Genomic DNA, 20,261 nt, shown 5'->3' with positions numbered 1-20,261 from the left:
GAAAACAGTAGTGTGCTACATAACATAGAGCAGGTAAATATGCACTACCACACAATACATAAGCCTGTAATTATTGGAGGTCACTTTCTAAGGCAGTTGTGTTTCAGGAGCCAAAAAACTTTCTGCATGCCGTGTCCCTTTGAAAATCCAAGCAAACCATTTTAGAAGTTTAGTGTGAAAGCATATATGTCCTAATTGAAGGTTGCACCTGACCTAAAACACAACCAAAAATAAAAAAAACCCAAAAACTCAAAACCAAACAAACAAAAAACCCAAAACAAACAAACAAAAAAGTCTTGCCTTTCCACTAGCTGCTTCTTATCCTGGGAGTCCTAAACTCAGGCACTACTCTGCTGGGCAAGTTTCTGACATTAATGCATTAGGAAAGACAAAAATACTTGCCATGGATTTTCTGAGCTTCTGGGTCATCTGCACTGATGGCAATTATCTTCCAATCTGTCTCTCCTTCATCAATAAGACCTAAAACACCCAAGACCTTCACCTGAACAATCTCACCAAAAGAACGAACCTGAAACAGAAAGTAATGCCACAAAGATTTAGAAAACAACATGTAAAACTTCTCTTTTACCTTAAAAAAAGTTTTACATTTTTGACCAGCAGGTTGTAACAAAATTGCAAGATAGCTAGAAATACTAAATAGATGTGTAGTGTTTGCAGATCTTTCTTCCACCGTTACTATTCTCCAATCCTCAATTCTCCAGTCAGCATTTAAGTAGAAAAGTAGATAATTTTTTTTCATTCCCTTTTACCCTAGTTCCCCCACACTTTGTTGGTTTTCCTTCCAAACTGTAAGTTAGAAGCGTCTCATACTCATTTTTTAACTTCTTCCTTTCCCTTGACTCTCTACTTTCTGAACTCAGGGTCCTATTTTTCTGTCTTGCTATTCCTTCCTCTGGACTACAATATACACACATAAACACACAGCACTTCCCCAGAAATACCAACACAACCATTTTAGCATTTTCTTTGGAACCTTCTCCCTACCAGCAAATATCTCCTCTTTAACTGTTTCTGGATCCCTTGAGATTAATCTTTAGGTTTCTTACCTCAAATAAAGCCACTTTCACGGAAGTCATTAATTAAATTTCCCCATACCAAAATATCCTAAGAGATCCCTCTTTCAAACTCATCCATTTCATAACCCCATTTTCGATACAGCATTTTTCCATTCTTTGCTGCCTCTAGATATGTAGAATTTTCTTTCAGTGAGCTAAACCTTTCCTTTATACCTACTAATGCTCCTTGCTGCACCTCTTTTTCAGCTATCCATTCCACAACTCATAACTCTGCAACACTGCAGCAGGTTTCTGTCTTCTCTAGAAAAGAGGATCTACTTCTTTTAGCACCCATGAGTAAAATCAAAACTACCTCCTTTGTGGGTCTAACTTTATAATTCTAATATGCATGATGCTGTAAATTTCCTCATTTTTCAGCAACCTATTCCTAGCTCCAATACTGCTAACAGGGAAAAAAGAAATAAATCTTAACTGTCACTTCCTTCACCCAAAACTTACTGTCCAACTAGACAACTTCAGGATGTTGTTCTTTTATTTTCCCTTTTAACCAGTATAAACTTTACCAAATCCCATCTTCCCCCATCCTTTTTAAAAATCCACCATTTTCTCACCTATTCTCTCCTTAGATCCTCTATTGATACTTTCGTCAGTCCCTAACATTATTAACACATCTTGTTTTCCATCTGACCTTTTCTTTCAGAAGTTGCTACCAAATTATTATGTTAACCTTGATAAATTAAATTAATCCTGATAAATACAAACCTTTGAACCTATTTCACAAACATCAATAGGATCATTATCCCCACAACATCCTGTAAGGTTATCCGTATGGTTTGGATCTTCCCAGGTCTGCCAGGGAAAAGAGAACTATCAGTTAGCTGCTGAACTGCAATTACAACTCATCTTACCACTAAATTACAAAGATTAGCAAAAGTAACAATAAAAACATCAGCTTTCTGAGAACAGGCTTGCTCAATGGGAGGAGCAAAAGTAAACAGCCAGTGGTCTGACACTGAGTAACTCATACTCAGGACAAGCGACATGAGGATTACTGAGGACATATTTTTCCAGTGTCAATGACTCAACAGATACATTTTACCCACTTGCGGTGATTAAGGCATCAGAGGACCCTGACTATGGATTTTTCTAGTTACTAGTGATAGTGGAATCAAGCTAGGACCTCTTACAATTACATTTTTGTTATACTTATTACATACCATGATATTAACATAAATTCTTTTCTACCACATCTAAGCTTTGAGTGAACCACACTCCTATGCATATATTTGTCAGCACCCAAAAAGCTTTTTAAAGATTTTAGATTTAGGTATGAAGTATTTCTGAGTATTTTGAGACATGTACATTCCAAAGGACAGCTAAGAGTTGAAGACCAAAAAGGAAAGTTTAAACCCTTGCTCTGAATACTACACAAGCAAGGAATCCTAGCTGAGTTATACTAACTTAATTACTACAAGTACTTGTTTCTACTTTTACAAGTAATGAATAATTCATCCTACAGTTGAGAAGTTTTTCTGTTAAGAATTGTGAGTCCAATTAGGTGTTGTTGAAAAGATTATAGAAAACTTTTTTTCCAAGGAGCTACGCTGCTAGCTTCTACGGTCTGTGACTATAACTCCACCCCAAACTTGCTCTTGAGAACTTGACTGATACTGGAAGGCAAAATGATGAAAAGAATATGTTTAGGTAGCAGAATCATTACCAAAAAACTGCTGAAGTTAAATCAAGAGAGATTTTAAAATTTATATTTACTTTTCCAGTACTCTTCACAGAATGAACTAGGTTGGCTGGAAAAGATCTTGGAGATCATCAAGTCCAACCTAAGATCTAACATCACCTCATCAACTAAACCATGGCACTGAGTGCCACATCCAGCCCTTTTTTAAACACCTCCAGGGACAGTGACTCCATCATCTCCCTGGGCAGCCCATTCCAATGCCCAGTTAGTCTTTCTGCAATTTTTTTTTTCTAATGTCTAGCCTAAACTTCTCCTGACAAAGCTTAAGACTGTGTCCTCTTGTCCTTCCAAAGTGCTTTTTATTTTGGGCTGCATTATAGCAGTATTTCTCTTCTGCCCAGTCACACCTCTTCACCTCTCAGTTAGAAGGAAGGAATAGTATTGTTCGCTGGACAGCACAGCAACTTCTGCTATGATAGCAAATAGTCTAATACAGAAGAAATTAAAAATGACAATTATGTTCAGCCCTTCCCAGCTCACCAAGTAACAAGGGATGCCAAACATTTCTCCTGAGGAAAGTATTCTAAGTCCAAAATAATGCACTTTTTGCAGGAAAATATTTACATTTTCAAATAATTCTGGCTTTGAACTAAGGAACACACAAATTTCAAAACATTAAATGGAGTTGCTCGTTTCCAACTACACCTACTTGGAAACTTTGTCTACTGACACTGCTGACTGGACAAGATTTCACTGCTGTATTCAAGAACCTGCCTAGCATCTCCTCTCCAGGGATCAAACATGTAAGCAGATTTTTGAGACTCAACTTTCATTGCTTATACAGTTACGTGCAAAAAAAATAAATTACTCTTTTCAAGCTCCATCATGTTCTTCAGTACTAATGGAAGTCTAATGTGTTATTCACAGAAATGAAAAAAATTCAAAGCTTTTCATTATACTCAAAATTTCAGCCATTAGATGGACTTTTTCAAGGCTCAAAGTTTTCAATGTGTCATGATCAGTAAAGTCTCACAGTTCAGAGAAATGTTAAGGAAGGCAGTCGAGGTTTAATCTAAAAAAGAACAGCCCTTGTGTTCCTCTTTGTTAAAGATACTAAGAAATCCCAATTAAAATTTAAGCTGCAATACATTAAAATCTTAAATGAATTTTTAAATAAATGCTTTGTTTAAGCAGAAAAGGTCTACTTGACAAAATATTCTTGAATGGCAGACCATGACAATTTAGTTCTATCAGTACAGTACAGAGGCATAGACTAAAGATCTGAGATTTCTTCATCATTTAACTCCTTCCTGAAAAAACAGCTCCTATTTATTCCCACACCCAAATTCCGATCAAAATTTATGGACACAATAAAGTTCAACATAAAAAAATCCTAATTTACAAATGTATCAAAGAGAATCACCCCTCTTGCAGCTGATTTGTATTCAGGCAGTATCCAAGATTTACAAGGCAATTTACACAGAAGACAGAAAACTTTCACCATTATAACAAAAATGTTACCTGTGGGAGGGCACCATAATTCCATATATAACCCTTGTGAGGAAAGATATTTGCCACATATCGAAGCTTGCCTTTCTTTGTATCATGTTTAATGGGATTCAATGGCTCCTCTGTGGCAATCTAAGCAGATCATGAAAGAGGGTGGGGAGCAGGGAGAGGAAAAGAGAGAAGGACAATGTTAAAATGGAAAGCAATTAATTCCATACCCAACCAGTGAGAAAGATCCATCTGGCAGCACAAGTTTGTGGTTTGAGGACTATTAAAACTACTATAGCCTCACTCTGAATCTCAAGGGTCATATTCAAAAAGCTGCTTATTAAGGTATTAAATAATGCTGTAAAGTATGCAAGAAAAAATGAATCTAGAAGAGAAAGTAATAAATTTCTAAGGAGGCTGTCATGGTCAAACAAAAACTGAAAGGAACTTAAGTCAGAAGCTCTTGGGCTTTATGGTACAAGTTCAACACACATGCAAATGGTGGCACAACATCTTTCAACAAGAGGAGCTTTGACAGCCACAGAGGTAATGTTTCATGTTCTTGCCCTCTGCTCCTTGCTCTCCAATTGCAAACACCCCCTTTTTTTCCATCACCTCTCAGCATACAAATGCTTTTCCCAAGCACAAGTTCCTCATAGTCAGCAAATGCCAACTTAATACAGATTTGGAACAAGTTAAGCTACCATTTAAAGAGGGCTTTCTTATTCCAAAAGAAGCACTGACAGAAAAGCTGAGCTACAGCTGAACAGTAACATCCTCCCCCAAAGCCCATACACAAACCACACACATAGAGCTACTGCCTGAGGTACCCACCACAGCTAATCTGCACTGTAACCACCCTTTGACACTCCACACCACAGTCCCAACCCACCAACCCACGTTAGCTTGGCTCTTGCTTACAAACACTCAGCTGAGCGGCAAAACATTTGTTACAGGCTCAAGTGATTACACTCAAGTGGTGCACAGTTTCCCTGCATGAGCACACAGCCCACAGCCCATATCCATTTTATATCCCTGGCCTTCACCTGAAGCACCATCACCAAAGTCATCTCAAAGGAATTCCGCCTTTTAGAACCACCAACCTCAACAGCATGTACTCATTCCAAAAGCAAACCCTCCCCAAGAGCCAAGATGACGGTTCACACGTTTCTGGCTTCACACTGGATTCTACCTGCTCCTGGTCATAACCAAACAGTGAAGGGCTCAAACAGCCATCTGGGACACTGATGGAAGTGGAGCTTAGCAATGCCTTTTGTTCACAGAAACTGGGACAAAGAGGAGTAACTGAGGGCACCAAGGGAAAAAAAACAGAAATAGAACAAGCTGAGGAGCAGAAGATCTGTAGCAGGAAATGTAACAGTGGGTAGATATTCATACTAATGCAAGGCTTAATGTCCTGAAGTCTCCATCGCACGTGAGGAGAGATGAACAGACAAGATCTGGTAATAGCAGGAATTAGCAGCTTACCATGGTCGGGACTGAAGGATTGCCAGGACACAATGGCAATGCAAGACAACTACCTTAATTGATGCAGCAAATTTTAAGGATATTAAAAGTTAAATATTAGGAAACTACATCTAGTCTCCTCCATCCAACCCAAAAAGCCTAAAATCAATGATTTCTAAACCTAGCAGGACAAACTTTTCTACTCCTGACATAATGAGAAGCATAGGCAGAGCACCCTGAGCTTTAGGCAGAGCTCAAGTAGCACTGTCAAATGGATCCTCTGCAAAAGAGAAGTCAGCTGCCACAATAAATCATGAGCTTAAAATAAACGGTAAATATCTGAAGTAACCCTGCTTGAAGAGTAATAGCTGCAATGGCAAACACAGTTCTATCATCAGGGAAAGGAGAAAAAAGTCTCAAATAGCAGGCTAAGAAGGTTCTTTGGAATTATTTTCAATAATTAAAAGAGTTAACAGCTCAACCACGAACTTCCTTAAAAGCATCTGAGAAGCATGCCTAAAATTAATACAAATGTTCAGGAAGACAGGACATATCCTGGTGAGATCTGTTGTTTCACAAACACTACAAATGCTTTTACTACTTGTAAAATATCTCCCTGCAGGAGTTCATGCTTTCAATCAGTGAAGTCCCCAAATATTTTATTTTGGTCACAAGGAAATGCTCTTTTAGTTGCATCTCCATTTGTTGGGATTTGGCCTAACACACATACAGTGGAAATGATGAATTAAATCATCTGAGTGGAATGCTCCATAAGCAAAGAGAGTCTAAGAGTTAGTCTAAATGCTGGAAAACACCCTAAAAGTCAGTACTCCAGGACTCTGCTGCAGATATGCTGCACTCTGCAGTGAGAGGGTTGTCAAGATGCAGTGCCCACCTGCTTTTCCCGCTTCCACCAAGAAAACAATCAGTAGCTCAACGCTTTCTGTAATTGCAGGGAAAGTGTATGCACCACTTCAAACCAATTTTTTAACAGATAACATTTTAGTGTGCAAGGAGCAATCCAAACTGTGATTACATTCTGCCTACTGGAAGCCACTGCATTGTTGTAACTTCCACAAACACCTATATAATCAAGGTATTTTTCTTAATTACCTCCATTTTTGCGTTGGTCCAACGAGGCATTTCTACAACCATATTAAACAGGACCTAAAACAAAAAAATAGTAACAGAACTGAAAATAAATTCCACTTGGCAGTTAGTATTTTACAGTAACACAAATTCTCTCCTGTGCATTCAGCAGCAACACATATCACATTTCTGTGTTACAGCCACTTTTATTTGCACAGTTCCTTTGTATCAACCTCCATGGTTCATCCCTTCCCTACCTCACCCTTTTAAAAATAAGGACAACAAGAAGCAACGGAAATACTCCTGATGTTTTTTGTTCCCATGTCAATATCACCCTTCACAACATGTTCAGAATGTCCATGGAATGGTTTGCCATGAGGCAGAGGTTCAGTCTACTTGTCAGAGAGGATTGAATGTTTCTATAGGACAGAGTTAGCTTCCCTTAAGAAGTGGAAAGGACAATGTTTTGAGTTTTTTCCCCCATGGATTTATTCCTTCAGGCCCTCCTCTTTTGCCTTACTATTTTTCAAAACTCATGCAAATGACACTTCTGTTTCTCTGTCACATCTGGTTCAAGCGAGATGATACTAATCCAAAAGTGATGGCAGAGGAAGGGCATGGACACAGCTCACATTTGTGTTAGCCTTTCTCACAGAAACAAAGTGAAAAGTTTTTTAAGAAGGTGGTGTGGGAGGAAAAAACCCAATAAACATGTAAACTTTCATGCTTTTAGAAGAAAAATAAGCAGACCACACCTTCTTACTGAGGAGGTTAAAGCAACATTTTCCAAAGAGAAAAATTCTGTGTAACTGCCCTGAGATTTCTTCTTATGAAGCTGAGTTAAGCCCTGCCAAGGAGCAGAGGACTTACTGAATTGGGTAACTAGAACAAACATCAAGCAAGGTCTACAGCCTGTTTTAGACTACCACAATGACCCAAAAAACATCACATTGCCTGGGACATCTCTTCACAGCCAAGGAAAAATCATACTGGTATTAGCAATTGCAACAGGTCAGGAAAGACAAAATATGTTTGTGCAGAAATTCGTAAGAAAAAAAATGCAAAGTTGAACCAAATGAAGACTTGCACTGATACTCTAACTACACCACAATTAAGGCTCCAGTGAACCCTTAAATATTTGTATTTTTGCTCCTTGCACCCTGCAGCAGCAACAAACAAACAAACAAACAGCATTACCGGGGTCAATGTCACAGTCTGATTAAAGTAATTCCAATGATTCTATGATCATCTCCTCCCAAACAAATCTGGAATGTGGAAAGCAAGAAAGCAAAGGAAAATCCCAACTGTCACTCAGCATTTCTACTATGAGATCACAAGCTATGCACAATACTGACAGCCAATTCCCAATAAATTTAAACTATATTTGCCATCCATAAGTACTGTGCCCATAATGCAATCAGTGGCATGTCAGATGGAATCACTTCTCCCAACCAGGTCATGACCAAATAAAAAAAAAGATTAAAAAAAAAAAGAAAAAATGTTTCAGATAAGCCTCAGTTTCATAAAATACACCTTATGTATGTAAGAACAGTTGAAACTAAAATAAAGAGGGCTCAAAAATGTCAACACCAAGCAAGCAGAGAGAACAAAGCAACATACATGCATGAGCAGGTAAGAGAAGGGTTGGAAGAGAGCCAAATAAAGTATGCACATCCATCTGGGAAACACTTGGAAAAGAGAAATGCACAGTATGAAAACCAGTGCTGACAAGAAACTCTTAGGGAACTGCCAAGCAGGCCAAAATATTGTTCTGACTGGCAGCTACAGGCAGAAAACTTACAAACCACTGGAATTATACGGGATGTCTTCCCCTCCACCACAATTCTGTATTTTTGTTGTTTAGATGCTACCATATGCTCTCCTGTCCATGAAGAATGCAAAGGCTTCAGCAGCCTCTATGCTTGGTTTTGAGCTTTTAATTAGTCAACAGTTAGTCCCGGTCTTCACCAAACCAACCGTCAGGGCTGGACTACACTGGACTGAAATTAATGCAATGGTGCTCTCAAAAACATAATAAAACCACTTGGATTCAACTCAGCTTGAAGACCAGGCCCTCATAATTTGTGGTATCAGTCAAACGTGAATTGTCAAGAGTCTTAAATGTGACAGCCTGACAGATTAATTTGTATGCAAAAAAATTCCCCAAAAGTACTCTCTCTAATGCTAAGCTGCCACAAGCATTTACAAAAGATTAATGACTTCATTCAGTGTTTACATTTAAAAATAAAAAGTTTTATTTATAGGGCAATCAAATTTTCTAGTGGTAAGACTAGATTCACTTGTGTGGAAAGGAGAGCACATACTAGATATTTTGACAGATGGAAAGAGAACCAGACTACCTAGTATTATAGGGTTTTTTTCCTCCTCTTTCCTATCTTGTTTTCCTCCTCGACTAAGTATCACACAGGAATGTTTCCATCACTCTTTTATCCCCAGACCAAGCACCTATTCTTTCTAACCACTTGAAAGTTGTCCTCCATGCCCTGCTGTAAACTGTCCCTGCCTCAGCTGAAAAGAAGAAATGCAAGTGTCAGACACCACCTGTCTCCACAGATTACCATCTGCATGTGTCATTCAGCGGTTAGTTTTGGCTGGTGAATGCATCTGGTAATTGATATTTTTATCTTAGATCAGTAAAATAAAAAATTCCACCTCACTAACCCCCTAAGTAAGCACTTCTAACCCCTCAAGCAATGGCAAGACTGTTTCAACAGCCCATTTGACACACCTTCCAATCACAGCAAAAAGATCTCTTATTAAACAAAAACGATAGCTTGCAAAGTTTACCATTTAACTGCCTTAGTACAACAGCAGCCAATTGGCTGCCCGTGAGATCACTGCAGTCCAGGTTTAACCCAGCTCTGCAAGTGCCTCATGGAGAGAAGGGACTCCATGAGTGCCGACCGTGCAACAGGCTGGCTGATGGTTTCCTCAGGACAGTATTCCTGGAGCATGCAAGAAAAGAGGAGGAAAGTGTGCTAGATTCAGAAAAAGGGACAGAATGCATCTGCTAGGGGAAGGGAGATGAAGAGCCCAGAGGGACACTTAACCCAGGCTATTGCGTCAATGTGAACACAAGACAGATATTTGTACTTAAACTCTGTTATACCTTGAAGAGGTGATGGGGCAGGGGAGGTCTGAAATCTACTTGCTCAACACAGAGAAGTCAAAAGTACATTTCCCAATTCCTACAACTGCATAAGAAAATCAGCAGAAAATTACATCAGCAGGAACAACTAGTATGTGTAAATGATACCCCTTATTTCCTAAGAACTACACCCTAAGTAGATTACATGGGAACTCACGTAGGTTTTAACTGTTTTCTTCTTTCGGGTGTTGTCTTTAACACTTCTTGGCACCTTACTGCATTCCATTTCAGCAGAACATCATTTTTAATGTATCATGATATAGTTTTTGTTGAGACAAGCAAAAATGTCTCTTTCACACAGAAAACAGAAACAGCTTTTGGTTTTTGAAATTAAAAAAACATAGAAAGATAAAAATATATACAAAAATATTTCAGCATATTTGTACAGCAAGTATTGAGAAAAGCGAGAAAATACAGACTGTTGTACCCAGGTAAACTGTTAGTCATCATTCTGTCCTCTAAGACTGATGGTCTTAAAAAAAAACTGGTTTTAACTAGTTAAATTACTTTAAAAAAACAACTAGTTCTGGCTGTACAGATTCTTACAGAAAATAACTAATTTTGATCCAGAGTTGTTTTTAGAAACCTAAGTATCAGAAGGAAAAAAAAACCCATGACCCGTCTGATGCCTGCCTATCTGGACTGCCCTATATCTCTCCCAAAACCCATTCTTCCTTACCTAACTTTCCCTTTCCTGTTCAACTAGTTTCTTTCCCAGTCATTCCAAAGTTCCTTACTTCAGACACTTGAGGGAAGGGTTTTGAATAGGTATGATTTTGCTCAAGGGTTACAACCCTTAATGCTCAGCTTGGAAGGTTCAGATAATTTGAGGCAGAAGTGGAGTAGCCTCTACAGACTGCAATTTGCCATCACCATGCATGACAAGAGATATGCTAAAGCTTACAGTTACTTTGCTAGTTTTTTATAGTAGAATGCTTTAAAAAAATCTAAAAGCACTAGAGGTAGCATTTGAGGGCTGTTGACTCTTTGTCATAAAGAAGTTCTGAGTCCAGAAGAAAGAGAGAAGAAAAAGCAGCTATCATTTCCTTTTTTTCTGTCTGCTCATTTACAATCTGGCAGGGATTCTCATCAGCCATCAACTGAACATATACCTGAGGACTAACAAGAATGAAAATCATAAGCTGCAGTCTGGCAGTAGTGTGAACAAAAGGCAATGTTTAAAAGGAAAAAAGCAAATAAAAGAAAAAAAGAGGAGAAAAAGGAGAAGCTAAATATGTACTGTCATTAAATATATCCAGAAATAACTGGAGTGGGACTTCCTTATCAAATAAATAGCCATGTTATAAGCATTCCCAATGTAACACTTGCTATAAGATATTTGCCAATTAAAACAACAAACCAGATGCCAGCAGCATCTGGACACCAAAGAGAAAGTGGAACTTCTCCAATATAAATTAACATGCCACATAGCAAAAGAGGAATGCAATGTCCAGCATAAACACAGAGTGCCTGCAGTCTCTTGACAGTGTCCTTCCCTCCTGTTCTACTGGAAAGGGAATCACAAACATCATGGATGTTCAGCAGGTTTTACACAGAGGAATCTCACTGATGTCAGACACATTCTCTGATAAACCAGTTATGGGACACATTCACCTGCAAAACTATGCCATGATAAATATGAACCACAGGCTTTGTCAAGTTTAGGGAATCATTCATTTGAAGCTAAGTTGGATCAAATAATTGATGTAACTTTCTTAGTAAATCAGCAATACTCTGGGTGGATTTCAATTGGACTGATGAGTGAAGATTAATTCCACTCTCAGCATTTGTTCATCTGTAGGAACACAAAGCAAGGCTGCACCTAATGGACACATCAATAGCAAAAGTCTGTGCAAGTTCAAGTATCAGGGTGAAAGATTCACTGATCACCTAAAATTTGGAACACAAATCCCTGACCACATAATGGACACACTGTAGCCCAGGTCACAATACTGAAAAACTGTCTAACAACACCAAGGACAGTTACAGAGACTGTAGCTAAGGCAGAATACAAAGTCAGCACAAAGTGTGCACCTGTACTGCAAAGAAAATGACAACAGCTTCTCCTTGCATACCAACTTTACCAAATGACATCTCTGACACCAGTTTTGAACACTGCTGGAAGCACAAAGTCAAATCACCTATGCAGACTGCATACTACCCTGATGAGTCCTGAAATCTCACCTGACTAGTTAATTTATCACAAGTTTTTGGCTCACAGAAGCATCTCAGCTCAAGTCCACAAGGGCATCCCAGCAATGTGTAATCCACAGGATACAACAAAACAAAAGCTGTCTTGGTTTCCTTTCTATTTTTTTTTTCATATGCTCTTGTGAATGTCTCCAAATTAGAGGACTATAATCTCTACATGTTTGGACAGACTCCTCACCAGAGCCAGCATATGAAACATTGTGTTTCAAGAACACCTGGGTCCTCTGAAAGACACCACATGTGAATACTTCTCCAAAGATATACAATGACAAGTAGATTACAAACGCTTTCAACTACAGCAGGGAACAACACGTCATGCTGGCCTTGAAAAGAAAATGAAGACCTCTTCAAGCCTTCTTCCTGCCACACAAGGAAGACCATATTCAACAGTCAGGCTCTGACAGTTTTGACTGTAAACCTAGTGGAAACATCCACTTTTCCAGAGAGAAATGTGAAACTTTTGAAACCTGTCACAGAGATTTACTTGGGCAGGAGTGGATTCCAAGTGCTTAAGGCAATGCAGGGGTTCAGACCCCTGAAATTAATAGCAAGCTGCTAGTAATTTTAAGACTGGAGCTGAATATTACTTCTTTCAGCATAGTTTCTACCTCAAAATAACTTCTTTCTTGTCATCAAACAGCCAAAAACCACCTGCAAAAGCAAAAAGGTCAGTTGTCAGCAGCATCTGCAAAGCTAAATTTAACTGAGATTTGGGAAGGTCTAAAATGTTACAAGAAGTGGTTGAACTAGTGAAAACAGTTAATACAGAAACTCGAAAGTGCTTCCCTTAGAAACTACAAACTGAAGCTGCAAAACAGCTGACACAGACTTGGAGGATGTGTGCTCTCTATCCTACAAACGTTGAAAGCTGAAACTCCTCTAACTTTGAGACCTTTTCTGACATCAGGAATATCAAGGACAATTAAAAGTAGATTAGACTGACTAAAGAGACTCTTCCAAAATTATCTTAGTTTTCCATAGCTAGACTGCCATCTGATAAACACCAGTTCAGCATGATTTAACAAACTTCATTTAATTTAACTCTTTAAGAGGGTTTTTGTCTGGAGTAACAAGTAACTGCCACCCTAAAAGCGTAAGTTTCAAAGATGCGTTTCCAGGACAAGAACTATCACTTTTGAATTCTGGTCAAATTCAGTGAAGGATCAACTGAGTAAGAGGTATCAGCAGCAGCCTTTGCATTCCTAGACAAGAACAAGGAGTCCAGGGCTTCAAAGGTCTTCTGAAATCAGTACATTACATTAAATTCCTCATTTTCCCTTTATTCCCTAATTAAGCTATGCTTTCCCTACATACAAGCACACAAGGATGCATCTCTCACCAGGCAAGGTGAGGAGAGCTGCTGAAGAGCCCAGTGTAAGAAGAAACTGCTTTCCAGAACACGAAGATCCTCCTGTTTTCTCTCTCCTCCCCAAATCCCCAAGATCACGATGAAAAAGGTGCTCTCACATTTCACCATTTAAGTATGTTTGGGAAGCTTATAGCCTGCACATCTGTTTGCCTAATTGTATCAAAAGCCTGCTAGGACTGAAATGTACATTTGCCTTTGCTCATTTTCATTTTCTGTAGTTCTATTAAACCACAGTCCAGAGATGTCTCCAGCAGGAATTATGTGAAGCAGCTCTGGAGGCTACACTGCCCAAGGAAACAAGAGCTGCTCAGCCTCACTGGCATTCTACCCCTCTTTCCACAGGCTACTAGAAACATGGTTTTCAACAAGATACCATGCTCCTCACAGCACAGACAAATGCAGTTTTGAACAATTTCAGATTCTGCATGAAATGTCTTTGCATCAGTCAGTATTTATAAGCAGTTAAGACAGAATACTTGACTTGCCAGCAGGAGCTGTAAATAAGAATTGATGTTGCAAGACAATGATTTTTGATAAAAGTCTACTGGCACATACTCTTTCTCCTGAATAGTTCCTCTCTGAGGCATGATTCTATATCTACTAAACAGTACCTAAATGGGCATCAAGCTACAGTAAATCTAAAAAGCCTTACTTAGTCATTGTATCTTGAATGAATCACAGAGCCAAGGGAGAGGAAACATAGTGCAGGACTGTGTGGGGACTGCTGCACAGCACAAGAACCAGTGCACCACACACTGGCTGCAAAGCTATGAGAACCCAGACAGTTAGGGCTGTTCTTTCACATCAGATGGGTAGCTACAGTTTTGCAATATGACTGGCCAAACAGACAGGAGAAGATAAGGACTGGAACACACACCCGCCCACCCACATATAATGGCCTTAAAACATAGTTTGGCTCATTTTTTTTCTATCACATTCTTTTACTAAGTTTTAGATGAGCCTATGCCAGGCAAAGCACAGCAAAAATTGTTATATTTTGGAAAAGACACTTGAATAAACAAATCTTGTTTCAAAATAAAAGCCTGAGCAGATCTTCCATGTTTTCTAGGCTTCTATCAGCCTTAACTTCAGTGCTGGATACTGCTGAACCATTAGCTAGCAGATGTGGTTTTTCTCCCTCTGGGCTCCCCAGCTGAGTACAGAAAACAACATAACCCCAGTTCTAAAAAGCAGATCCTCAGTATAATTTCTGCCCTAACATACTTGGGATTTTTGAAGTTCTGTATATAAAGCAAAGATTATCCACAGTCAGAGAATAATGAATATTTCATTAAGGGAGGTTTTACTGCAAATATTTCCGAACAAAATAGCAAAAAAGATAACACATCTACACTGCAAAATTCATAACAAACCTTTGAAAGACTGGCATAAGTGTATGCCTTTGAGAACATCTTGATCAATAAAGGAATTCTGACATTTCTGGCCCATTCAAAGAGGAGAATATTAAATCTCTTTAAGTCTTCTCCTAAAAGACTTGCATTTGAAGATACATCAACTATATTCAGTGACAGCAAGTTCACTTTGCAGAAAAGTGATGTTGGAAAGGAAATAGAGGAAATAGTCAAAAAAAAAACAACAAGAAAAAAAACTTAACAGTACCTCAGATCCAGTAGTCTTTGACCTCTTTGCAGGAATTTCTTTATCCTATAGGGAAAGAGTGAAGTAAAGAAGTATATAAAGAACACTAGAAAGCAACAGCATATTCACATAAATACAGGCAACAGTACTTTGCAATGCAATTGAAACAACCCTTTGTGAGCACAAAGGCCTAAATTGTAACTTTTAAAAGTAAGTACTCAGTTTTGTTTCACTGTGAAATTCTAACCTTTGAGACATTAACAAAGGAAGATAAAAAATGTACAAGGACACATGTACTTTCTCCCAGCTACCAAAAAATTTAAGCAGCAATTTAGGCCTGTACTCAACTGGTTAAAAACAGTTATCCTTCTGTACAGCTGAAGAAGACAAAAACCAATCCAAAATAAACAAAATCAGTACCAAAAAAAGGCTGGATTTATCCATCTCAAAGTCCATAAATCTTAGACAATGGGATGGAAAGACTCTAGCATACATCCTTAAGTCATCCTCCTGCAAACAAGGCAAAATTAACAGAGACCTTAACCATGACTTCCCTTCTTGCCCACTCTTCAGGCCCTATTTTGGGTAGAATGCTATTTCCCCACTGACAACACCAAAACGAATGTCTCTCCACACTGATCAGACGCTGCTGTACTCTAATTTTATCTACTGGCAAAATCACAGGCTATAAGCTACTCCCACAAACTTTTAACTCTAGGTACAGGGACAGCAAGGCCTCTGGGAACAGGTGATGAAAATGCCCATTGCTTTTCTAGCAACAGCATGGACCGAACATGGCATCTTAATAATGATACTCTGAACGGCCTGCCTCTCCCACTGACAAGCACTGGGGTCTGCTGATCAAAAAGGCTTCATTCAGATTTCCAGTCTCTCAGATTTAATAATTTAAGAGATTGGTTCATCAGTTCAGGAGTCTCCATCTGAACATATTCAAACTACTGACCTTCTGCACCACTCATATCACCCATAGGGATTCAGCAACAAAACAAGAAAACGACTAAAACTCCCCCAGCCTGTTTGTGTCACAAGCACCCTGTGATAAGCAAGCCTCAGCCTAAACCAAAGACTGGCAGCCCTCCCATCAGTGACAGACTAAACAGCCGTTTCATTATTGCTGTAATGAAACCCCAGGGAGGGCGGCTAACAAGACGTGACAGTGCTCAGCTGCACCTCGCGCACTGCGAGCCTCCAAAGGTGTGATCGCCACTCCTCCCCTGGGCATTGCTCCTGCCTTCCCATCCTAATGCTCCTTTGGGGAATTACAGACACACAACATAAGTTATGCAAGTGTGTGCTGTACAGCCATGACTAAGAAATGTACACTTCTAATGGCAGGTGTAGAAAACTGCTAATTCAATAAGAGAAACAGCAGAAAATTAATTCAAGCACAAACCTAAACACAGAGAATTATCACAAGATACAGTACGGGTTCTCCTGCCCTCAATCACTTAGAGACTTAAAGAGACACCTAGGCTTGTATAAACAGCAATCATTATGTTTCACTGCAAGTTACTAAACTTAGCAGAGAAAATTTGGTGTAGTCATTGTGCCTGCATTACATAAGGCATCTGTCTCAGAGTGGCCCTTTCTGGCATTATACATTTCTCTGTTGATTACCAAAAAAAAAGCTTTTAAAACCTACACTTTTATCTAAAGAACACTAACAAAACTATTAGCATTGTGAAATTAACCATGTTTCAAGGCTTAAAAACATACCTCTTTAGGTCCAGCAAACAAGGGAATGTCATGGAATGGGGAAATATATTTACCATCTGCATTCTCTGAAAGACAAAACGAAGTAGCATTGCAAACCTAAAGATATGGCATAAGACGTTTGTGTTGCTAAACACCACACAATACAGAAATGTATATATGCTATGACTGTGCATTGGTTAAACTTTTTCTGAAGTTCAAGTTCAAGCATGTACCAACATGGAGGCCAAAGAATTTGAGTGTTTTGACAAGGAATTATTAGAATCAAAGTTATTGCTTTAGAATTCAACACTATGCTTCTCTTTTACCTGGCAATACAAGCTATACAAGGATGAGAAGATTCTTTCATTCTTTTCTACTCCCTGGCCATACACAACCATTAACAAATTAAAAAAAAAACCAAAGGAACCTCATTTCCATCAGTGGTAAGTGAATTCATCTGGGTTTCTAGCAATGTTGCCTCTGTGATTGCACTGTATTTCTAATAAACAGAGTTTCATGATCACAACCCCCCAACATAATAGGCCAAATTCTGATCAAGAGTAAGTGAGGGATGGGATAATTGCTCTAAGCCATCGATATGAAACACACCTTGAAACCAGCAGAAATTGATCTTAACTTAGTGGGGGCCCAATCTGCACCTCAGCCTTGCCCCCACTCTAGAAAGAAACTAATTTCACGGGAGTGTACGTTTAAGTTTTTCAAGTCCACATATCACATCAAGAGAGTGCAAACACTAACTCAAATCCCAAGGAATTTCTCCTCTGCTAGCACCCCTGTTCATAGCAAAGGAAAAAGCAGACAAGGCACTTCACTTAGCTCTGGACTTTTGACCACTTCAGCAAAGAAGAGTAAATGGAGCTGATATGCGATTCCTGGAAACCTCCCAGATGTTCCTCCCGAAACCAAAATTTAGTGGTAAGCTCTTTATTAAATTTTGTTTATAAAACAAAATTCAGTGGTAAGCTGTTTATTCCCACCAAATAAAGTGACTTTCTGTAGACGATCTCCTGCACTGGCAGCCCCATGAATGAGCACAAGGGAGCTCTGGCAGTGCTGCCAAGCGGGCACACGCTGCCTCCGCTTCTCCCACACCAGCAGACGTCAGAGTTGACTGTAGGTCAATGGACCAGAAACGTACAAACCCACTGCGATAGGACTGGCACACCAACAAGACAACACTGTTACGAAAATGCGTAATACTAAGCACGGCACACTCTCAGCTCTCGCTGGGTCTTGAGACGCCTCCTGGAGCCCTGCCCGTGCCCTCGCACTGCCGCTCGCCAGCCCCGCTCGGCGCTGGAGCCCCACGATCTGGATGCCAGCCTCCCGCCTCGGTGACGTGTCTGGTGGGAGGGAGGGCTGCCCTGCTCACCAGGGACAGGCTGCGCTGCCACACCCCAGAGCCTCTCACGGCTGGCCCTGGGATGCCACAGGCCCCGCGGCCAGGCTGCGCTACGCAGCATCACACCACCGCTTCCTCCCCGGCGCCCTCCGGGGCTCGGCAAGGGCACGGCCGGGCCGGGGCTGAGCCGGCCCAGCATCCCCTCCAAAAGGCGGGGTGTCTATAGGATCTGCCCTCACTCTCTACAAAATCACCGCTCTCCCCCTGCAGCCGTGGGAAGGCTCCGGGGTGATACCTCAGCCAGCCCGAGGAGCCGCCGCGGGAGCGGGGAGCTGCCGCCGCCAGCTCCGTGCGCCCCGCGGGCCGGGGAAGGAAAGCGTTTATGGAGTCCGGGGACTGCTACTTACTAAAGTAGAGGCGGTAGTCGGGCGAGTTGGGCCGGCCCCGCTGTTCCGTGCTGTAGCGGGACATGGCGCCCAGGCGCCCCCACCCCCGCGCCGCCAGCAGCAGCCGCGACAGCCCCGGCGGCGCCCGCATGATGGCGGCGGCCGCGCGCCGCCTTCCCTCCCCTTCCTGCAGCCTCCGCCGCGCCGGCCCTGCCCCGCCTGCTGCGGCCCCGGCCGGGCCCAGGGCAGCGCTGCGGGGAAAGAGACAGGCTGGGGCTGCTCAGCCTCAGAGAGGGCTCCATCGGCTTGAAATTAATAGTGAGGAAAGGCAGCCCCTCCTTGAGGCGGTAGGTGACCGCAGCGGGAGGCAGGCAAGCTGGCGCAGGCGGTAGCTCGGGTGTGCCCAGGCTGGGTGCTCGCAGGCCGCCAGCGCTGGCACAAAGGGGGATGCCGAGAGCATGGAGCCAGGCTCAAGCGCTGGGACGCGAGAGAGCGAGCAGAAACTGACACACAGGAAGTCGCACTGAACTTACATTAGAGCCGATTTTCATCATAACCTCACTACTGTTTCCCCATGCACACCTCTGAAATGTGTTGGTGCTCTGGGTCCTTGATGGAGCTGTATTATAGTGTGTCGATTTCCCATCACAAGAAGGCTCTGGCAGGGAAAAAAGCTATAGTCTCCTCTGATTTGTGCCACTGCTTGCTGCATTTGTGACGATAGGCATCTCCAGGAAAGCAGAGAGGCAATTTTGCAGGGCCATTCCCCACTTCTGCAGAAGCTACAAAATAGTACTTCATATTTCATCAGAGGAGTTGGCATCTGAGTTCACCAAATGCAAAGTTTTCAGGGGTAATCCCCTGAATTGAACATGTAGGGGTGAAATTCTTCATAGAATCATAGATCTGTGGGGAAGGGTCCTTAAAGATCATGTAGTTCCTCTCTGCCATGCACAGGGACACCTTTTACCAGACCAGGTTGCTCAGAGCTCCATCCAACCTGGCAATGAACATTTCCAGGGATGGGGCATCCACAACCTCTCTGGGCAACCTGTTCCATTGTCTCCCTCACAGTAAAGAATTTCTTTATTATATCTAATCCTAGACATACTCTCTTTCAGTCTGAAGCCATTCCCCCTTGTCCCATCATACTCCTGTAAGAAGTCCCTCTCCGTCTTTCTTCTAGGTGCTCCTCAGATACCAGTAGCTCTCTGTAGTTCTAAGTCTTTTAAGTTTGTCTAGAGGGCAATCAATCTGTTTTTCATGTGGCATAATTTAAAAAAGGAAAAACCTATATAACTTTTTTTCTATTATAATAAAATCCATTATGTGCTTTCTTTGAGTTGGCCTGCTGCTGAAATGAGCATGGTTAAAAGGAAACACATGCCACAGGCCTAGAATTTCACCTCTGCTTAGTTCTGAGGAATCTGAACTTCATTTATATAAAGTCAGAGCCTTTACAAATCACTTACAGAGAACACACTCAGGAATTTTTTTACACTTGCAAGGCTGACAGATGGGTGTAAGGTTATTCTAGTAGGAGTCCAATTCATATTTATTCTCCTCTACGAGCTGAAAAGTGAAACACACTGCAGTGTCCAGGAGTCCTGGTAAGATGCACAAAGTCTGAGCACGGAGTTCTCCTTTGCCTTGTGTTGTGAA

General features: G+C 41.0%; 1 protein-coding gene across 1 annotated transcript in view; it reads right to left on the bottom strand.

The window, feature by feature from the left end:
* PPA2 (inorganic pyrophosphatase 2) overlaps positions 1-18,963 on the bottom strand; it is a 34,885-nt gene extending 15,922 nt beyond the window's left edge. The window contains exons 1-7 of the mRNA XM_074541078.1: positions 18,621-18,963; positions 16,872-16,936; positions 15,156-15,200; positions 6,811-6,864; positions 4,255-4,374; positions 1,800-1,886; positions 403-529 (exon numbers count right to left, since the gene is read on the bottom strand). Of these exons, the coding sequence (XP_074397179.1) occupies positions 403-529; positions 1,800-1,886; positions 4,255-4,374; positions 6,811-6,864; positions 15,156-15,200; positions 16,872-16,936; positions 18,621-18,750 (628 nt within the window). The 5' untranslated portion in view covers positions 18,751-18,963. The remainder of the gene's footprint in view (positions 1-402; positions 530-1,799; positions 1,887-4,254; positions 4,375-6,810; positions 6,865-15,155; positions 15,201-16,871; positions 16,937-18,620) is intronic.
* Positions 18,964-20,261: the final 1,298 nt, after the last annotated feature.

This window comes from Zonotrichia albicollis, chromosome 5 (assembly GCF_047830755.1).
Source record: "Zonotrichia albicollis isolate bZonAlb1 chromosome 5, bZonAlb1.hap1, whole genome shotgun sequence".
NCBI lineage: Eukaryota > Metazoa > Chordata > Aves > Passeriformes > Passerellidae > Zonotrichia > Zonotrichia albicollis.
Note: the sequence above shows the minus strand (reverse complement) of the source record. Positions and strands in the feature narration are given on the sequence as shown.